The sequence below is a fragment of the Stylophora pistillata genome, chromosome 1 (genome assembly GCF_964205215.1).
Source record: "Stylophora pistillata chromosome 1, jaStyPist1.2, whole genome shotgun sequence".
Taxonomy (NCBI): domain Eukaryota; kingdom Metazoa; phylum Cnidaria; class Anthozoa; order Scleractinia; family Pocilloporidae; genus Stylophora; species Stylophora pistillata.
The window spans coordinates 32,443,607-32,465,714 of NC_142519.1; the positions used below are offsets into that span (position 1 = coordinate 32,443,607).

The window sequence follows — 22,108 nt, forward strand, 5'->3', positions numbered from 1 at the left end:
ATCCACAATCCACAGACATGGAATCCGGAATCCACAGCGTGATTTCACAGCATTGAGCTAACCGCCGCCCAGTTAGCTCAATGGATAGAGCGCTGGACTGTTGTGCGGGAGGTGGAGGGTTCAAGCCCCGACCGGACCAACACTCAGGGTCTTAAAATAATTGAGAAGAATATGCTATCTTTCTATAACATCAAGAAATGGTTAGATATTCTAGTCTTCTCGGATAGGGACGAATAAATGGAGGTCCCGTCTCCTACAGTGTTAGGGGTAGGAGACGTTAATTTCCCACGCACGAGATTACTGTGTGATGGATGTCTTCCCCTGGGGTGGGATTTATTGGGTGGACTACTTGCATCGTTCGCCTATGTTCCGTTCTAGTCCGACCTACTGCGGTAATGCAGTGAAAATGGTTAGAAAAAAAAAAATCCGGAATCCAAGACTCTCTTGGATTACCTTACATCCGGCGAGATAAAGCGCGAAGTAAGCTTATATTAGACAGAAAATAACCTTTAGATCATGTCTTCGTAAAAAAGGAAAGCCCTGAAAATAATTGAAATTAAAAGGAAACGATCGGAGAAAAAATCTAGGTCCGAGGTCTACATTTTGAGTTGTAATTTCGTCGCATCTTTCTTAACAGTAAAATCCATCACGGGATTTTAGTGCTAAAAATGCCGCTTCCGCAAGTCAGTCAGTTATATTTTTTCGAACTTGAAGCTGCTGCTGCGGCTTCTTTTCACATCCTTACATGACTGCAGCTGGCACTCATAAAGGATACAGCCTGGTCTAAATTTAGCACGACGATATGATCTATGTATCAAGGAATCTCAAAGAAAATATATGGATATGTATAGGAAAGGAGTCAAGAGAAACATCATGCGGCTTGTTGATATCAGTAAAAGGTTCGCCACACCAAACTTGAGAATAACTAATAGATTTACATGGGGACAGATGCGAAGTTGTAAAAAGTACTGCGAGGGATGAAAAATAAAAGCAGTGAACTGCTATGAATCGATTTATGATCTGCAGAGAATGGTAATAACTGAACTCGTTCCAGAGGCAAGGGGTTGGACAGAAACGGAGGCAGTTTGAGGTTGTATTTATCAGTCGGTTTCCCTGGTTGACTCTGAAACCACTTCAAAAATGTGTTGTATGAAAGCGATATTAAAGAGCCGCTGAGTGTGAACTATATTTGTGATATGGTAGATGAGGCATTTGTTTCGCATCTTGCCGCAGTCAATTACCAATGTTAATTTGATGGCGTCATTTATTGCGAAATCAACTCAAGGCCCGTTTGTACGAGAATTTTCATGAATTTTGCCACGTTCTCGTTGTTTTTATTTAGGTATTTTTTGGATTCAAGTCTTCTGGTGAAAGTTTCCTGGTATATTTTACCAGAACCTTGAAAGCAAGGTTTTGGGGTGAAGATGGGTAATCCGACGTCAACATGCATACGAGGCCTATTAACAGTAAAAGCGTTTTGAAAACAGTGGCCAATATCAGTGAATCGAAAACACACGACGAAAAATCATTGAAGTTTTTCCTTCGTTTTAAGAAGTTTTGGTATCATCATGTTCATTCCATTTATTGTCCATTTAGTTTGCGGCTATAAAATGTTCAAATTGTTTTGTAGACCTTTTAAAGATAATTCGCAATTATTCAAAAAAAAAGAAAAAAAAAACGTGACCGAGCCCTTGACCGAGACCTTTTAAAATCATCGGCCAACAAAGAAATGTTGCACAAGCGTGATCAAAGCGGGAGTAAGAAATTATACGGGCCAGTGCTCTTCCGCACCGCTCGCCAAGGGTTTAAAAGAGGTCTAAACAAATTGTTTAGTTTTTCTTGTTCCCTGTGCTTGTATTGAACTGCTCTTGTCACAATTAACAAAGCAAACAAACAGTTTTAGTCAAGCACTTCCCAGAACCTTCATCGCGTGTTCTTCGGAAGCGAGGCGCCTAACTACGTTTTTTATTTGCGTGGGAACTGACTAAAATCTGTTTGCCGTGGAAGTACACCAAGGCACGTATTGCAGATGACGCGTGAACCAGTACACGTCTGTGCTGCTTATATAAGTGGTAAGCCTTCAGTTAGTGAACTTCAATCAGCATCAAACTTTGGAGCAGCTTTGTCAGTTCTCAAACTGGAACACTTTTTTTGTAGTTGGTAAAGAGTATAACACGGCCCTCGGTAAGTAATTAAAGCTTTGTGTGGTCGAAAATACATCTAAGCTTGTTTCGTGGATCGTACTTTTGTTCAGTAGTTATTTTAGACACATTTATGGTAGGTCATTATCCGCCAATTTTGTTCCTTTGTTTTGCAATACTCTCATCAGACTTAAAAACTATTTTCCAGTTAACTTTAACGATAACTCCTAGTCTATTAAAAGCAATTAATTTTGTCACATTTGTTCATGCAAATTCATGTATGCGAGCGAGAATTTAAGCTAAGAGATCACTAAGTCAATTATTTATGCGCTTGATCTTATGCTCTCAAGTTTGCCTAATTTTTTGTTCATATTTCTAACCTCGAGGTTAGTCACGTGTTTCTTCTTAAGTTTGGTCAAGGGGAAGGGATGGAGGGGGGGGGGGGGGAGGAGAATGTTGCGGTGACGGTATCCGAATTTTCCGAGTTCTAAGTCACTTCATTTCAAAAGTTGTGAAAATGAAATCAGGATATTACCTTCCTATTGACATCGGCATTACGCACTGAACAACAAACAACACAATATTTTCCAGAAATGATGAGCCGCTCAAAATATTGCTGTTAATGTTTTGTCTGTTCTCGGTTTTGCCGCCGATATGCAATCATCGGTATTATTTGGTTTTTACACCCAATATTTTTCCCACACTTCCCTTGCACTAGTTGACGGAGCAGAACTCTGACAATATACATCTCGGTCTGTTTGTAGATCTCCGAAGCCATTTGGACGGAAATACTTTGTATCAGAAGCAGAAAAAAAGAGAAAACACAACTCAAACTACACATAAAAGGAATAAACGACAAAAACTAAAATCAAAGCCAAAGCTTAAAAAGAAATTTCTTTTTTCGGACAGTATTGGGATGCTCAATTAGACTATAAATCTTCTCCTTTTTTCACTGCGTATAATTTCCCATATGACGCTCACTCTGGCAGTCGAATCAAAATGGCCGCATTCAATTGGCATCGCATCGAATGATGTCTTTTTGGGTGTGCTCGAATGCACATCTAAGCAATTAAAAGTGATATTAAATTTTCTAAGCAAATTGGTTCATTTTTATGTTTGAATGTTGAAGTAACTCATTGTCTGCACTTAGATGATCTAAATAGAAGTGAAGAAAGAGAAGAAAGAATTGATCCTGGCAAGATGAGCGCGGAGAGTTTGGCGCCTTTTACCAACAACTCATTGCCTCAGTTTTGTATCTAAACGCCTTTCTTTCTCGGCATGCATTTTACTCAGTGATAACTGTTCTCATTATAAAACTTGGTATTTTGCCGCGGAAATCTCAGTTTTGTTATCGCCTCAGCATGTTTCAGCATCGCCGAAAGTGATACTAAAAAATCAAGCTTTCATCGCAAGTCGGTAAATGGAAATCCCAGTTCGATCTGCACATCCCAGATTCTCGTGTTTTGTATTCTATATTTTCGGCAAATCCTGAGCACAGGTTGGTATAGATATATAACATCATCTTTACTTGCCCTGACCAAAAAAAGAAACAGAAAAACTAGTGCAATCGGATAAACTTCGCAAATATCCAGCAATGAGATACTGGACAAAGTTTTTAATCAGCTATCAGAGCCATTCAGCTCCCTATTTCATTTCTTCCTTCTTTCTTAGCAAAAATCCTCGCCTTCTGTTCTTAAATCTTTGTTAGCCACGAAGGTCATCAAATATTTCAAACCTCACTTGATACACGTCGCATATTAGGCGCTCAAGCTTGTTCAAAATTCAGACTTATTCTTGTTTGTAACGATACTTTTATTTTGTCAGAAATATGCGGGCCACAACCATTTTGGGTTTCTTGTTGTCAGCCGTCCTTAGCCTATGTTCAGCGGACATTTACCTCCACTTTCCTCACGGTAGCAACAATAGACTGAACGGTAACGGCGCAAATGTCAGGAATGCCAACAGGCTGTTTGACTCTCAGGTGGGTGTGTTTAAAGGAAAACCTCGCCTTTTGTATGGCGCGGGGTGAAATTGAAACACGTATTTAAATAATTATTCAGTCGTTCGCAAACGAAATCTAACCTACGGCTGAAAATGTCCATTGACTTATCCAGCTCATGTCACGAAAAGAGACAAATTCGTCTTTCTCGTACGTATTGACTATTTGTGACTTTTTTTGTAGAACAATGGTAAAGCCGGTTACAATGTTGGAGACAGCGGAATTAACGCCACTAAAAACAACATAACGGAAACGAGGCAGCGTCCATTGGTAAGACGTATTTTGATTATTTTTTTCTGCTTCTCTTCTCTTTCTGTTCCATTTTCATTCTTGGTTCCACAGGAAGAATAAACGTTTTAAGGTGGGGGTACACCCAAAAAATTTTCAAATGTAAAATATAAATCGCCGTAATGATATGGTCCAATCGTTAGCAAAGAAGGTAAGACTTTTTTTTAAAGAAACTGTGGTGCTGGATTGGTGGGTGGAAATACAATATAACTTGGTTTTATCAACCAAGCTGATAAAGTAAATTAGTTCCGATAAAAAGTCTCTGAAGCCCTTTGTCATTCGCTCTGACAATCGGTACTAACTATCACCCCCGTAAGTATCGCTCTTTCCCATAATTCCAAAATGTATTAGCGTTTATGCCTCTTCCTGAACTTATCATTTTCTTCTTAATCCGAAGGAATTTTTCATGAGCGGTTGTGAAAAGGAAGAAAAAACTGAGGTTGAAATTATGTGGACAAATCAACATGGAACTGGACCAAAGAGTGAAGATATAGTGGAATCACAAATCATCCTGCAGTACATGTGTCAACCATATCCTCAAGGAAACGTAACTAATATCAATGAAGATTTCCAGCCGTACACCATCCGTAATGGTGCTTTACGTAACACACAAGTATTCAGTGTCATTAGAAAAGAAGCTGATGTAGTGAATAAAGAGCGTGGATTGCATGAGCCTTTAGAATACTACAGAGCCTCACTGCGCAGACACAGAAACAAAGGTGACATATTCTATGATAGTCAACTTTCTACTAATCTCACTTCCACTTTTTGTATTAGTGACTAATTTCAGTCTTACTTCAGCTGAGAATTCAAAGATTACCATCACTGCGGAGCAGTGCTTCAGAGCAATACCAGTTTGAGGTTCGTAACTCCAACTGGGCCTGGAAGCCGGCGGAGAACATTATTTAAAGTCCCACACGAGTTTATACTTAGTAATAGTTCCTTTTACAATGCTTTAGTGTTTTTTATAAGCTACGTTATATCTCCCGCAATAACATCCTTCCTTGATTGTTCCTAATCCATTATACAGGTTTGTTTACCGCTAATCAAAACCTAAAAGGTGACAGTGCAAAATTCACGAGACAGAACGCAAATGGGAAGAGAAGGGGGTATGAAGTACCAGAGGAACGTGATTACTATCCCTACTGGGGCCCTACCCCTTGGAAGGACATTGCAATCATGGCCAGTGACGAAAAAACAAAAGGATTGATAAGAGAATATGTAAACAGTCCAAATTATGGCGAAAAGGGTAAGTTTTTCAACGAGTTCCCTTCATAAGAGTCGTCGATAGCTGTGCAAGTGCAAGTGTCGTGAAATGATGCTCTTCGATTTATTTTCAGGGTTGTGCATTTTAAAGAATGGTGTAAAAATTGGTCGTCGCCGAAATCTCTGTCCAAGAATACCTCCAGTTAACAGACGAAACACGGAGTGCGTGGCCAAGTTCATTACACAGGCCTTGTGCGAAAATGCAGGAGGAAAGTGGACCGTGGTAAAAACGAACTTTAAAGAAAAGTTATCCGGCGTCAATTCTTGTGCCAACATTAATACTGTCAAGGGCGTGGCGTATGAGCCTCATCTGATAACACAGGGTACAGGCGAGGGCGAGCAGGATCTTGTTCTGGCAGACCCCCCTGAGGTTTTAGATGCTCCATCTACAGTTGTGAATCACAATGGCATGAACTTGGATGGGAAGTTTTCTTCATACAAATGGAGGATTCCTCACTTTCCCTCGAACACTATTCAGCGATGCGTGTTGAGAATCAGGTGAAGAGGGTCAAGGTTATAATCTTGCGATAGATATTACCATTCATTTAATTTGTGCCCACCCATTGTAACCTGGAAAAATTATGAAATCGATGTCGGTACCCAACGAAAATTAATGAAGGCTTGCGGAAAATAAATCATGATATAAAATGACCCCTCAACACACATGGGCCCTGTCTTTTCACCCTCAATCAAGTGAAAGAGAAGTATGTATTATTTTGTCCTCCAGCAAGGCCTTCATGCAACACTGGTCCTTTAGATCACCAAAATGAAAGAAATTTTCTAATGATAACCAATGCAAAGTAAGAAATCCTATAATATGAAACGCTAACGCTACATGGCCGAGTGACCTCCATCGACTCATTTTCGCTTTGCCTAAATCCATGCTGGACTTTTCATTTGGATCTTTGTGGGACTTTGTTTTTCTCTTCAGGCATTATATTTCTTCCCGTAGAAAATACATTCTCATTACCTTTCGACTTAAAATTAACTGTGGCATACTGGTTAAATTGACAGATATAACATCACAACAAAAGATGTACCGAGGAGTTTTAATGCTTCAAATAACAAAGAGTGAGTACTCAGGAATACTGAAAATGATGAGAAAAATGGCTGGGAATTTCCAACTTATCATTAAAAGTAAAAACAAGCGTTAAAAAATTTAGCCGTTAAATGTAAGAATTGACACCCTTTCACCAGTTTAATCGTTAAAAAGTTAATCGATAACATTTTTATTGCCCCCAATGCCATTTTGAGTGGATCTACCGTTAGCCGTAAAATGGCCATATTTTAATTAACTTTTAAAGTTAATCGTGAAAGCCATTACCCCATTGAAACTGTCCCTCTTTATAATGTTTTAGTTTTCTTTTCCTTTTCATTATTTTTTGATAAAAGCGATCCTTGCCAACCTTTTGTTCCAATTGATAAAGGGCGAAGTGTACCTTTTTTGAGTAGCATTTGTTATGGCTCCCGGTTAGCTCAATGGATAGACCGCTGGACTGATGTCCGGGAGGTCGAGGGTTCGAGCCCCGGCCGGACCAACACTCAAGGTTGAGAAGAATATGCTGCCTTTCTATAACATCAATAAATAGTTAAGATATTCTAGTCTTCTCGGATAGGGACGAATAAATGGCGGTCCTGTCTCCTGCAGGTTAGGGGTAGGAGACGTTAATTTCCCACGCACGAGAGCACTGTGTGATGGATGTCCTCCCTTGGGATGGGTGGGTTGTTGTCTTACGTTTCAAACATGAGCTTCTGGCCCGAGAAATACGGGTAACCATGCCCCGCGCAGAGACATTAAACTTTGATTACTATTACTGTTATGGTCGAACGCTCGGCGGTCAATTTCTGGTCATGTGACGGTAAACCCCATTGAGAGGCACCTCTAAGCTAACCGTAGACTGTGATAACGAGATTGATAGGGAGAAGTAATTGTGAAATATGATTAACATTTTAGTGTTACAAATGATCCTTCAACGCTGGCAACTGATGGAAAAACCAACCTGCAATTAGCCTTGAACACTGCTCAATTAGGCCGTACATTCCAAGACAGAACGCATGTAATCTACTTGAAGCCTAGAAGCTTGTTACCCAAACGATTCCAGAATTCCAAAATCTTCTACATTGGGGGAATGGGAAAGCGAGGAAACATCGTGCAGGCTTATCCAGCCATGGAATATCGCTTCACTCCTGAACGTATTAATGTTACAACGGAAGATGTTGTGTGTTTCGCTTGGTCAGGTGAGTCTGTTTGCCACGATTTGGCATATTCTCATAATTGATACGATGATTAACTAATTGTAAGACCAGCCTAACTTCTCAAAACGATTTCAGTCGATTTCTCCGAAGTTGTTATTGGGCGTGCTCATGTGGAATTATATCCCAGGCCTCTTAATATGGAAGCAAGGCGGGTTAAATTACAAGAGACTGGGGTGTTGGTCAGATGGACCTGCAAGTTGCTTACCTCACCTTGGAGGTTCCATGTGTAATGTTATCCTCAGCATGAGGGAAGCAAAAAAGTATTGGCTTAGAAAGAAAGAAAAATGAAAATTAGGGAGAAGTTGGGCAGGGACTTTGAGTCCATGAAAGACTCTTGAAAATTCAGTATAAATTTGTTAAGGTGTACAAATCACAAGAAATAGAAATCTTGATAACTATGTAAAGTAGATTTGATAGCTTCGTATAAAATTTAAGGCGTTTTCTGACCATGCAACGGGAAATGTGAGATCTGCAAAGTAAGCAAGTGAAAGAAAATTCCTGTAGGTAAGCTGAAGAAATTTCTGACTTATCAGCTAACTACTGCACAGGGAAATGTGACCATACAGATTCTTCCAAAAAGAAAACCAAGCAAATAAACGCACAAACAAATCCCATCATAATGTGAATAATTTAAATCAATGGAATTATCTGAGGAACTACGCACCCACCCCTCCCCTAACTTGTTATCAGTTGACAGTTTAGAGATATGTTGGGGCATCAAAAGTTTGAGGGTGTTAATTTTACCCTTTGACTGAGGGTTTTTCGCATCTTCCAACAGAGTAACTATCTCGTAAAATAAAACGTTCCAAATGTAAGCCGCTATCCTAAGTCTAATAAAGCTCCAAAGGAATAAAATAGACCGGGTGTATGGGTTGGTTTTCTGGCTAGTTTTGTCGCTTTTCTCATTGCTTTCAGTGAAAATAGGGAAAATTATTATTTTTTCAGGTTCCAATGACAATCGGAATAATGTTGCAGGAGAAGGGCAGAGAGGTAAGTGCTGTTGAGGGAACTCACTTGTCTGTACAAAACAACGCATTCATAGACAGCCGCATAACTATATACATTAATTTTACACCGAAATGATGAAAATTTTGCATTTCTATTTTAATAAGAAATAAACCGATTTAAACATTTGATACTGCACCTGCACGGCCTCTTTTTGATTTAGAGGCCAAAAGAATGGTTTTTATTAAACAATGATGGCATCAGGGTTAAATTTTAGTTGTTAAATTAGCCATGAACAACTAAGTAAATATCTTTGAAAACATTCTAAATCAGTAGCGGGTCCTCTACGGTAATTCTAACTCTGAACTACGTAACTAGCATATGCATATTCAGGACGACTCCGTCAACAGGAATAGCTGAAGAAATTCTAGATAGAAAATGAAATTTAAAAAAAATGCAACAACTAAATGAAAATGATCCTTTTTGCTATTTACTGAACACTTTTCCTCTTGCATTCTCTAAATTATTTCAGGATCAGACAGAACAAACGTGTGCTGGGTGAAGGAAGGATGCCAGTCTCTAAAACCGAAGGCTTGTTCGAGCTTGCCTCTTGAAGTAGTCGATCAGGCTGATGTGTTTTCTGCTGACAAGTTGAATCTTCACCTCAACACTGGATGTTACAGCGGTAGCGAAAACAGCCTGCAGGCTCAACTGAACAATGCCCCAGCCTCCTGCAACCCGCCTTGCTTCCGTATCAAGAGGCCTGGGACATACTGTTACATGAGCACGCGCAATAACAACTTCTCCAACCGCCGTCACATGGGACAGATCACCGTTACTTGAAGTAGTTCGTTGGGAGCTAATACTGTTGGGAATCAGTTCTCCTACGTTTTATTAAATTAACTATGATTCCACTAAACATTATTATATTTCCGTTATTTTCATTGTTTGCCGTTTGATAATGGTTGTATAAAATCAGAGTCTTTGCAACTATGATTCTTCCCAAGTTAGATTATTGCAACTTTGTTTGGAATAATTTAGCTCCTTCTAGATATAAAACTTTAGAAAGGTTACAAACAAGAGCTGCTAGAATTGTTTTAAAAGAAATCTGCCTTAGTCACGATCAGCTGTTGCGACAATTAGGTTGGATGTCTCTTAAGACAGGTTCTACGATGCATATTTCAACTTTTGCTTTTAAATGTGTCAATAACATTGCTCCTGAAATGTTCAAAGAATACTTTGTCAAGTTATCACATAATTATTTTACCAGGCGTAATGGTCTTGACCTTTTAGTTCCAATTGTTCACACCGAATCTGCTAAGAAAGGGTGCTTTTATTCTGGGGCACAAGCATTCAATAATTTACCACCAAATCTGAAAGAACTTGAATCCCTATTAATGTTTAAAACGAAGCTTAAGGATTTTGCTATGCAATTAACGTGTGATTTTACGTTTGATACTTCTTCTATGCATTTACTTTCCTATAGTTTTTATCTTATTAAGTATATTGTAATAGTTCTTAGGGCTTTTATTATTATTTTGCTATCTTCTGTTTCCCAGGGCACCTATTGATAACAGCTTCTGCTGACGGGTTTACCCTGGTTAAATATGTTATTATTATCATTATTATTATTATTATTATTATTATTATTATTATTATTATTCGTTCAGAAGTATTATGATAATAGCTCTGAAGGATTCTCTATCCGAATGGGAGACTGATGCAGTAAGAATTATTTTTAAACTCATCTACTGTTATTAAAAGGAGAGGGAAAACACCAACTGCCGTATAATCTAAACAAAGTTAAATTATAAGCAACAAAATACAACTACAAAATACAGCTAAGGTTATATCTTAAGTAGGTTGTGGTTCGTCATCGGGGTAAATAACACTTTCAACAGAGAAATATAGTCGTTTGTCTCACGATGTGGTCATTTCGGACATGGATCGCGACGTTTCGATTGCATACTAGTCTTCTTCAGCCGACGAGGTCAGTTGAGTGCAGAGAGAACCTGATACGAATGTGAACCAATCACAGCTGTGGAATTCCATCCAATCACAGCTAAGCGCAACGGCATAGAGCTGACGCATACTCAATCGACATAATCAGCTGAAGAAACGTCGTGATCCACATCAGAAGTGACCACGTTGCGAGACAAACTATCATATTTCTCTTTTGAAAGCTGAGGTAATATGGGGCAAATGTAGAGAAATGAAGGTCTAAGACTGAAAACCCAGACCAACTTTGCTGGAGCTTTAAAAAATGGTTGCTTTCGGAAAAACCTACCGATCTCGCGACTTTTCCCATAGACCTATAGTTAACAGGAGCAATAAACCAAACCACAAATATTCCGATTTCGCAATCGAAGTTGTCCCCGCCCCCAAACTGGGCCTGAGAGACACAGATTTTTGTTGTACCTGCTTCATATGAGTCCGAGTGTTATCAAAACCTGAAATTTCTAAATTACAGACCAACTGTTAATTTCCTAAAAGGACAGGTATTTTCCCGAGGGTCTTTAAGCTTTCAGTTGGTCGCCCGTGTTGCCTATAACCTAAGAACAAAAACGTTGCGCTTGTGTCTTCAAGTTGTGCTCAAATGTCGTGGTGTTTTAAAGTTATTTTGGCATCCTTGTAAGTTAATAGAATATCTCAGCCAATGCCTGACCATATCTCCATATTGGTAATTTGTTGATGCGTACGTTGCTTCTGATGGACTTCTCGTTCTACCAGTACCTTGAAATCAGCTTCATGATGATCCGGCAATCATTCCATCATGTTCACTCTATATTTTGGCTTTATGCTTCCAGTTTCGAATTCGTGTCCTGTGGAGCTCGCCTGGAAGGTCAATCGTCGAGTCTGGCAACCTGTTACGTTCTTTCTTATCTTTTTTAATATTGATTAAAGACGTTCTTCCTGTAAAATAAACTGTGGTGCAATTCCCCGGCGGTCCAGATTGATTCGAAATGTGAGTTCTGGATGAAAATGCAGTTAAATGTGAAAACGATTATCTATGGTTTCTACATGCTCTCAAACAAGCGCGAGAGCTCCGTTTGGTTTTTAAAAATTTTACTCATTACGAGATAAATGATCAAAATCTCGGGTGTTTAAATTTTTATTTCAGAGAAATGTTTCCATCTTGCTAGAACCGAAAATTCAATTTTTGATTCGGAAAACACAAAGCTGTTAATGCTAGCATCAACTGTTTTTCTCCGAGTCTGTCATTTAAGGCTGAAATTAAATTACGTTTTGTGTATAATTTTGACGAAGTACTACGTACAAAAAAAGAAATCAAACAACATCTCGGGAAAAACGTCTTTTGTACTAAACACGGAACGTAGATACACATGTTACTTTTGAGAAATCTTTGTTGAAAGTTTTCCTGAATCATTTATAGATTACCATGCTGTTTAAACAGCCTGCTTGTAAATATATACAGAATAGAATACTAAAGAAGTGAGCCTTTTTTATTTATAAACATGTATCACACGTTTGGGATTTGTTTACTCGACGAAGGGGTGCGTCTATTTAGGCGTTTTATTACTTTGTAATCCTTAATTTATTCAGCTGTATGTTTCTCAAATAAAACAATAATCCATTTGTTCGGCTCGGAACAAACAGAGTCGAGGCTACAGAAAACGTGGAACAAATAATTACTTTGCTAAGGTACAGAAGGTGTCGCACTACTGGAGTTAAAGCCACAACACTAAGGTTCAGTTGAGGTGCACGAATACCGTAAACCAGTGAGGTTGCGAGTGGACGTAAGTATTCGCTGATAACCCTTTTCGTGTGAACAGTAGTGTATTATTAAGGGAATCTTGCATTTTGATTCCCTGTGGTCTGTAGTTCTCGTTCTTGGACGAATCGAATCCTGTTGCTGTTGTCTTTTTTTAAAGATATCCTGTTTAAGGTGATCTAACGGACCGGAACAACATTTCCATTTCCTGCGCTAGTGGGGAGTCATTGATTTAGATTCCATCTAGTTTAATCACATTGCTTATCTATAACTGTAACTGAAGAAAACTCTTCAAAAATGACTTTTAAGGTACTTACTTTATGAAATGTAGTTTGCTTAATCAAGGCTGTATTTATACTTCATAGACTTCGTTTGCGAAATTCTCTTTGAGCCTGTCAACGGGATTTGGCTTGGGAAACAAGCGAGGAACGCTCAAATTGTATGAATACTGCAAGATGCATCAGACAAAAACTATGAAAACATTAACGAAGGATTCATTAGGATCAGCCTCCTATTTCGTCGATTCTTTCTTTTCACCTTAATTTATTGTTAACAGGAAGAATCTTACTTGATCTTTAAAAAGATACATCGTCCTAGCACACTAGAAATTACTGAGACCAAAATCTTAACTTGATTACTATTTTATTTCTTCAGAAATATGCAGGCCGTACTCACTTATGGTTTTTTGTTGTCGATATTCGTTTATCTGTGTTCGGGGGATATATACCTTCATTTCCCCCATGGTAGCAACAACAGATTGAACGGGAACCGGGCAAATGTGAGGAATGCTAACAGGCTTTTCAACTCACAGGTGGGTGTATCATCTGAACATCTCGCTATTCCGCTATTCACATAGAAAGAAAGTGGAAAAGTTGAAGTTTTTCATGCACTTCATGCGCATGCTTGGGAAGTAGTACAGCTTTGTTTAAATCCTTGTATCCTTCGACCAGAGATGATTGACGTGGATCTGCTCCAAACAATTTCAAAATATTTTCCACAGACAGATCATGAAAACAGAAACAGTTCTCAATTAGAGGTGTCATCTTTATCAACAATAAATTAATTATCTGCACCAATTGACGAGAAGATGAAAATATACACACTCAGTGTCATTGTTCCATATCATCTTAGCCATGAGTTATTCATCACTCTTTTTTAGAACAATGGTAAAGCCGGTTACAACGTCGGTGACAGCGGAAGTAACAATCCAGGAGAAAACATTGCCGAAACAAGGCAGCGTCCATTGGTTAGATATATTTTGAGAATCTATGCTTTACTATATTTAGACTCTTAGTATCAGAATTTTTCCCTCTTAACAAAGAGTTGAAATTAGCCTTAACAATGTTAGATAATGGAAAGAATCACCTCCCAAAAATAAAACTGGTCTGTGGCCATAGCGACGTTGTCTTCACATGTGTAAATATAAATGTTACGTGCACTGCGTGTGGTGAAGATATCACGTTTTCAAGCCGGGAGCAAGAGAAAATCTTGTACTTCATCAATTTTTATTTCTCTTTGAACCGAAGGAGTTTTTCATGAGCGGCTGTGAAGAGAAGGCAAAAACTGAGGTTGAAATTATGTGGACAAACCAACATGGAACTGGACCAAAGAGTGAAGATATAGTGGAAACACAAGTCATTCTGCAGTACATGTGTCAACCTTTTCCCGAAGGAAAGGTTACGAGTGTCAACAATGACTTTCAGCTTCATACCATTCGTAATGGTGGGAACCGCAACACTCAAGAGTTCAGATCCACTGAAGCTCTAAATGGCAGGATCAAAAAAGACCGCGGACTACATGAACCAGAGGGATATTACCACGCTTATTTCAGGAGGTCCAGAAACAAAGGTGAGATTTAGCCACAACCAAAAGGTACAACAAGGAAGTTCCTTTCACAAACATGCACTGTTCAGATAAAAGTTTGAATCAAAACGTCATCAACGGGCCGAGCCGGCCATTATCAATCGCCTGAGGGGGGTGGGGGTGGCGAGATTTAAGTGTCACGATAAAATTGGCCTGATCCCCTGAGGCTCTGTAACATTTTTCATGTCCCCCCCTTATTGGCTTTTTTCTCTGATGGTGACGATTGCTTTCCCCCTCCGTTGCCCTTGTGACTTTCTATCATCCGCTGGCCTAATGATAACTGTTTTCCTTTCAGTTGTAAATTACAATTACACTGAACTTATTCCAAACGAGAAAGTCTTAAATGAAACTTTATCTGGGACCGAGAAGGGGGGAAAAATCGTTTAAGTCCAACATTTGGTATTGGTTCCGAAGGGCTTCTGAATAATTGTGATCTACAATCATTTTGCATGACATTGCTCTAAGTACCTCTAACTAGCAGCATAACGCTTTAGAGTTTTTTGTTAGCTAGGTTATATCAGTTTCGCTATAAAATCCTTCCTTGATTGTTTTTTAACCATTTCACAGGTTTGTTTACCGCTGATCAAAACCTAAGAGGTGACAGAGCAATTTTCACCAGACAGAACCCAAATGGGCAGAGAAGGGGATTGGAAGTACCAGAGGAACGTGATTACTATCCTTACTGGGGCCCCACCCCCTGGAAGGACGTTGCTCTCATGGTCAGCGACCGAGCAACAGAAAGCCTGATGAAGGGTTATGTAAACAGTCCTGAGTACGGCAAAAAGGGTAAATAGTTTCTTATAACGGTCTACAATATCTATACCAGTACGAGAAATAACGTCCTTTTGTTTTCTATCATGTTTGTGCATTTTAATAAACGTGGGTAAGTTTTTCAAAGACTTCCCTTCATAAGAGTCGTCGATAGCTGTGCAAGTGCAAGTGTCCTGAAATGATGCTCTTTGGTTTACCCTCAGGGTTGTGCATTATGAAGAATGGTGCCAGAATTGATCGTCGGCGACATTCCTGTCCAAGAATACCACCCAATAACAGGCAAGCCGCCGAATGTGTGGCCAAGTACATTACAAAGGAGTCGTGCGAAGAGCGAGGAGGAACGTGGACCATACTAAGAACAGACGTTAAAGAGAAGTTTTCCGGCGCCAAACCTTGCGCCAACGTTAAGACCGTCAAGGGCGTGGCGTATGAGCCTCATCTGATAACGCAGGGTACAAAAGAGGGCGAGCAAGATCTTGTTCTAACAGACCCCCCCGAGGTGATTTACGCACCATCCACAGTTGTGAATCACAATGGCATGAACTTGGATGGGAAGTTTTCTTCATACAAATGGAGGATTCCTCACTTTCCCTCCAACACTATTCAGCGATGCGTGTTGAGAATCAGGTGATCAGGAAAGCCATGATTATAGTTGGGGGTTTAAAAGCCCAATCAAAATGATGCAATGATCAAAAAAAAATCACCTGTGCATTGTAGCATTTATGTTGTAGCAAAATTTTCACAGTTTCCATTTGTCACACTTTCTCAGATGATATCTTTTTTCACCTGCTGGGTGGCTTCCGTCTACGCAACATACTATGCCGTAGATGATTGACGGTACAGTCTGTAGAGAAGGAAGACTGACTCGAGAAGCGTGGTAGTGTGTTGCCGGGAGGCCGCTTGCACTAAATCAACCCCGATATTTTTGTAAAAAAAATATCTGTCCGCGTCTCCACTTTACATGCGTTAGTGTCGCTATTCGGATTAGTGTCAGACGAACTTTAATGTAAGGTGTTAAGTTTTTCTTTTTTTCATTTTCTGCATAACCATCTGTTTCCTGTTTTTGTATCTACGACTAATTATTATTCAATTACTGACAGATACAACATCACAACAAGCGATGTACCAAGGAGCTTTAATACTTCAAACAATGATGAGTAAGTAAACTGGAGTATAAGGCGTTTTCACCGACGTGGTTTGAATTTAACTTTAATTTAATTTACTCCATTTTCACTGCATCAATTTTTGCAGTGGGGAAGGACTAGAAAGGAACATACGGACCATTCGTACAAGTCCACCCTCCCGCCCATCCCACCCCAGGGAAGGACATCCATCACACAGTAATCTCGTGCGTGGGAAATTAACGTCTCCTGCCCCAACCCTGCAGGAGACGGGACCTCCATTTATTCGTCCCTATCCGAGAAGACTAGAATATCTAACCATTTCTTGATGTTATAGAAAGGTAGCAAATTCTTCTCAATTATTTTAAGACCCTGAGTGTTGGTCCTGAGTTATTGGAACAAACGAAAGTATTTACGTGAGAAAAGGATTTAGGTATGATGCACGATCCTCGCAGTATATGAACTTCATATATTCATCGTATCTGATTTATCATCACGGGTTTATTACGAATCAACTTAACGGCCTGCTCCCAGTTGGCTTGTTAGCTCAATTGGCAGAGCGCTGCACTAGTATCGCAGAGGTCAGTGGTTCGAATCCCGTACAGGCCTGATTTTTTTTCAGGTCTGATTTTCGCTATTGCATAAATAGCGCTCTCTACTGCGAGGATCGTGCATCATACGTATCTCTAACCGCAGTTCAAAATATATGAACTTCATATATTCATCGTAACCAAAAGGATTTAGACATAATTTGTTTTATGTATGCACCAATATAACTACCTTAAAGTCACGTGAGAACGCTCCAACGTGCTGAGGGCCATAGCTGGAACCGAAATGAAGACATGAAGATCATCCCATTGATGAATTCCTAACCAAATACTCTCTTACCTTCGAGTTTTTAAGCGCGGTCATTACTTTCCAAAACTTAGATTATTTCATGAATAGGCTACAGGAATTATTTAAAACCAAATACACATTGTCACCAGGTTGGCCTGATGAACTTTTAAAATACGTAGCTAAGCAAGTGAAATCCGTGTAAAAGAAGAAGTTTCAAATAAGTCCGTAAGAGACTCAAACTGTTTTTGACATCCGGCACTAAATTCTTTTCCCGCAATTGGTGACATAAAGTGAAGCCAAGGATCAGCAGTATAACCATAAAGCACTATTGCCTTCTTAGCGTAAAAAATGATCCTACAACACTTACCGCTAACGGAAAAGCCAAGCTTCAACTGGCCTTGAACACAGCTCAACTGGGTCGTACATTCCAAGACAGGACACAAGTAATCTACCTGAAGCCAAGAACATCGTTGCCTCAACGATTCCAGAATTCTAAAATCTTCTACATCGGAGGAATGGGAAAGAGAGGAAACATCGTTCAGGCTTATCCAGCTATGGAATATCGCTTCACCCCTGAACGTATCACTGTTTCTACAAATGATGTCTTGTGCTTCGCTTGGTCAGGTGAGTCTGTTTGTAGTGACGTAGTTATGGTAACAATTACACGCTTAACTGAAACATATACATCTAAACCAACCAGCCTTTTCCAGAAACAGAAAATTTCGTGTTATAAGCCCACTTCATGATTATTTGTCTAGATTTCTGCCATATATAAATTTAGTACGAGGCCAGGAATTACAAAAAATTTATCGAGATTGAAAAACTTTGTGATGAAAAATTGAACTTCACAGATTTACATGGATTACAAATGGAGGATTTAGGAAATCAGTTTAAGCGACATTGTTCACGATGCGAAAAATAGCGTTGTTGCTCCTTTGATTCGTATTATAAGACATGCTTTAGATTCCAGGGTCAAAAGGCCATTTTGATGCACATCAAGATGAAATAACCCCCATTATTTTCTCTTTTCTCTACATATTGAACGCTCACAGACTGAATAAGACTAACTTTACTCAATATTAATGATTAAGGCCAGAAAGTTAAATTTTCGTTTTCAATCCCTTCTTCAGGTTCCAACAATAATCCAGACAATGCTGGTGAAGGACAAGCAAGTGAGTAGTTTTGATAAAATTCATTTACTAGCTCTCAATTAAACACTAATGAACAGAGTACATAACCAATGCATCCTATATAGAAACATCAAAAAAAAAAAGAAAAATTATTTTATTCCTGATCTGAAACTGCCAAATAAACATTTCATCTCTTTAATGAATTCTAATTTGACGAAACCCCATAATTTGAATTAATTCTCATGCTTCTGAGGTGTTCTATTCGAGGTAATGCGAAGTATATAGGGGTTGGAACATTCCTCGTATATATCAATATAATATTTGAATTTCTTTCACAATGCCCAAACTTGCTGCGCGCACCCAAACTCGCTATACGCACGTCAAGATGAGAGGAAAAACAGACATAAAAAGAGGATAAAACGATTCTCTATGTCAGCGTCTCGACATTTCCTTCTAAAGCGATTTTGTACCTTTTTAGGATCAGACAGAACAAATGTGTGCTGGGTAAAGGAAGGATGTCAATCTCTTAAACCAAAAGCTTGTTCGAGTCTACCTCTTGAAGTGGTTGATCAGGCTAATGCGTTTTCTGCTGACAAGTTGAATTTTCACCTCAACACTGGATGTTACAGCGGTAACGAAAACAACCTGCAGGCTCAACTGAACAACGCTCCAGCCTCCTGCAACCCACCTTGCTTCCGCATCAGGAAGCCTGGGACATACTGTTACATGGGCACGCGCAATAACAACTTCTCCAACCGCCGTCACATGGGACAGATCACCGTCACTTAAAGTAGTTCATTGGGGTGAATGGAGCTAACACTGTTGGGAATCAATTTTCCTACATTGTAGGGAATTGTTTATGATTCCATTAAACAGTATTTCCCTTAAATTTCCCTGTTTGTCTTTTGATAATGGCTATATAAAAGTATTCGGTTGCATGTCGATTCTTTGACTTTTTGCACACAGACTCACTATCAGATTACAGATTACATATGAAAGAGATAACAAAATATACTGATTCGCATTTCCTTAAAACGACGCCTTTATTTGTCAATGTTATAGAATACCTCAAAAATATCCTTCATTAAGAAGGTCAAAACACTGGAAACTCAGATCAACATTGTTGCGGCTTCAAAAGATGGTGGAGACACCTATCGAGCCGATCATTTTCTCGGAGACCTGCAGTTAAGAGAAGCAACAAAATCCCGACTTTCATGTGAGAATTCCGACCACAAAAATTTAGATTTTGTAATCGAAACTCCCCCACACGCTTTCCCCCCTCCCCCAAAAATATATACATCAGAGCCAAAGCGAGAGATCTTTATTGTACCTGTTCCATATGAGCCCGAATGTTTCGTATAGCTGAGGGCCTTCAAGCTTGTCTTACTACCACATTTTATTTCTAAAAAAACATATTTATCGGCACCAGAGAACCCCCGCGCGTTTCCATCCGCCATAAGCGAATGTATTGTGAGAGAGCAGTAGCAGTGTGGAAAAAAAGACAGAAAAATAAACGAATTCTTCTTGCTATCAGATCAGAGGAAAGGTTTTTTTGCGCTCCTTTCTTCACGCATGACTCGCATTTTGCGCTCACCTCGCCCTTGGATATCTAAATGACTTTCCTTTCCCTTGCGATGTAATAATTAGGGTTAGTTTTAAGATGGCATTCTCCATCTGTATATTCTTGAGATTTGGCAAGACCGAATGAAAAGGCAGAATGTTTCTTCTGTGTGCGCACTGTTTTTCTGCTTTTCTTTTTGGAGTTTACTTTCTCTCCAGCAGAAAATAACTTTAGTGATATGTTTCTCAGTGTAGGTCTTAGAACGCGCAAGTAAATGAATCAGTTCGTAAATTATGCTACCAACATTCTACCAACAGAATGTGCCGTAGCATTACTATCTCTTAGATACCTTAGTCTGTGTATAAAGGAACCTCGTCCCGATTGGAGCAGAACAAAGTATTTTTCTCACTCCTCCCTCGCCTCCGATTTTTCGCTCTTTCTAAAGTATTTGTACATGCTCTATTTAGTGAAAACATCGGTATTTGCTTCGCATGGGGGTTCTTGTCTGCTTCTGTTCAATCAAAACTACTGCCAGGTTAAAGATTGCTCTCTTTGATTTAGTGAGTTCACCGCCAGGTCACCCAACAGAAATGCTCTCCTTGGACTGTTGAGACCCATCTTGGTGACGTGGCTAAAACTGCACAGGCAACCACATACAACTTTCTCCTCTCGGACACTTCTATCTTGGAAAAATGTCTGTGATTGTTAAAATTCCATAAGGTCGGAACGACTAGAAATTAAAGACATTGAAGACCAACATTATGTGTAATAAGAGGCAGGCTGAGTCTGGTACTTGGCTGCCTTCTTTGTGAAACCTCAGTTGCAAATGCCTTTCATTGAGGCTAAGCATACTGCAGAATGTTAAACGATTTATGTTGAAGTTGAGAAACAATGTGAAGATTTTTCACTTGGGCGTTGAGGATACTTGATTAATCTATGCATCCAGAAACTTCTCGGTTTTCTCTATGAGTGTTATCAGACTATCGATCTCCTTCAGAAGGCCAGTTCAAAAAATTGTTGTTTTGCCTGTAATACAGCTCTTTAGGGGCCCTTTGTGTTGGGGGATTTTTTTCAGGTTATTGCCTTTTTTTTACTAAAGTAAAAGTGTACTTTATGCAATTAACAAATTTAGCGACTTTCGTAAACACTCGATGGGGATGGATATTTTACGCAGCCGTTCCTGGTGGCACGTTCTTCCGAAGCTGTCACATACCAGACCGAGAGGCTTAAGAAATTTCCTTGCAGTTGAGAGTCCATATAAGGCCAGCTACAAATTTCATCTAAACCGCTCCGGCTTCAATCACAAAAAGTGTTTCACTAATTGAAAGTACAACTATCGTTTTATTACGATCATTGTTCAGAGTGAGAACAAAATGAGAGCCATGGAGGACTCGACGAATGTGAACACACGCATAAGAGGGTGTCAGTGGGATTTAATCGTCAGTTGCCAAACTGCCTAAAATCAAACGGGCAAAAAAGGATATATTTAAACAGGCAACCGTCAAAATCTCAGCTTAAAATTAACCGTCCAACGATTTCAATGGTTGCACGGTTCTAGATCTCGAAGATCAGGTAGCAGACAAGCGCTTTAGTACGGGCGTTATGCGAGGGTCTCAATACGGTGGTAGCTTTAACGGTTTGGGCTTTCGACAGTTGACGTTTATGAGGAAGATGCATCTTCTCTGAGTGAGAATCGGTGTGATGCTATCTATTTCTTCCTTAATATGTGAATTATTCAGATAAATTCAGAGTTTCACTGACCAAAAGGAGAAAAGACTAGTTAGTTTCAAACAAGATCTTAGTTTCCGTTTATTATATGTACAAACAAAATTTTCGGAACTTTTGCAGTAATGATTCCTCTGGCCCTTAACGTTGTATAGGAAAGGTAACATTCTGTGAGTATACAAGAACCTCAGTAATAGAGAAAAAGATAGAGAAGGCTAATATACTGATTGTGAATAGTGAGTCCCCTGCGGGAAATAAAAAAACCAACAGAAGCTTAAGTTCATTTTAGGTGATTTAAATCGAACAACTATTCCAGCCCGTTGTGGATTGTCATGAGAGTACACGAACTTGATTTTAGCGTGTTTGACTACCTTTCCTATCCATGGCGCTCACTGAGGAAAATACTCCAAAAATCTGACTGGATATCTTTGATATCTTGAGCGAATGAACTAAGCTTATTGTGGTTTGCATA

General features: G+C 39.3%; 2 protein-coding genes across 2 annotated transcripts; both read left to right on the top strand.

Moving 5' to 3' along the window:
* The first annotated feature begins 1,829 nt into the window (after nt 1-1,829).
* On the top strand, nt 1,830-10,753 carry LOC148742143 (protein DD3-3-like). Its single transcript, XM_088751997.1, has 10 exons — nt 1,830-2,184; nt 3,966-4,122; nt 4,324-4,410; nt 4,826-5,147; nt 5,459-5,677; nt 5,769-6,192; nt 6,709-6,765; nt 7,649-7,932; nt 8,896-8,940; nt 9,428-10,753. Exons 2-10 carry the CDS (start codon nt 3,970-3,972, stop codon nt 9,736-9,738), a joined length of 1,902 nt encoding a protein of 633 aa, XP_088608123.1. The 5' UTR covers nt 1,830-2,184; nt 3,966-3,969; the 3' UTR covers nt 9,739-10,753.
* A 1,789-nt stretch (nt 10,754-12,542) lies between these two features.
* On the top strand, nt 12,543-19,239 carry LOC111324391 (protein DD3-3). The gene is made up of 10 exons (XM_088752003.1): nt 12,543-12,653; nt 13,283-13,439; nt 13,788-13,874; nt 14,155-14,476; nt 15,059-15,277; nt 15,466-15,889; nt 16,363-16,419; nt 17,561-17,844; nt 18,351-18,392; nt 18,829-19,239. The coding sequence occupies exons 2-10, from the start codon at nt 13,287-13,289 to the stop codon at nt 19,137-19,139; spliced, it is 1,899 nt and encodes a 632-aa protein (XP_088608129.1). The 5' UTR covers nt 12,543-12,653; nt 13,283-13,286; the 3' UTR covers nt 19,140-19,239.
* Nucleotides 19,240-22,108: the final 2,869 nt, after the last annotated feature.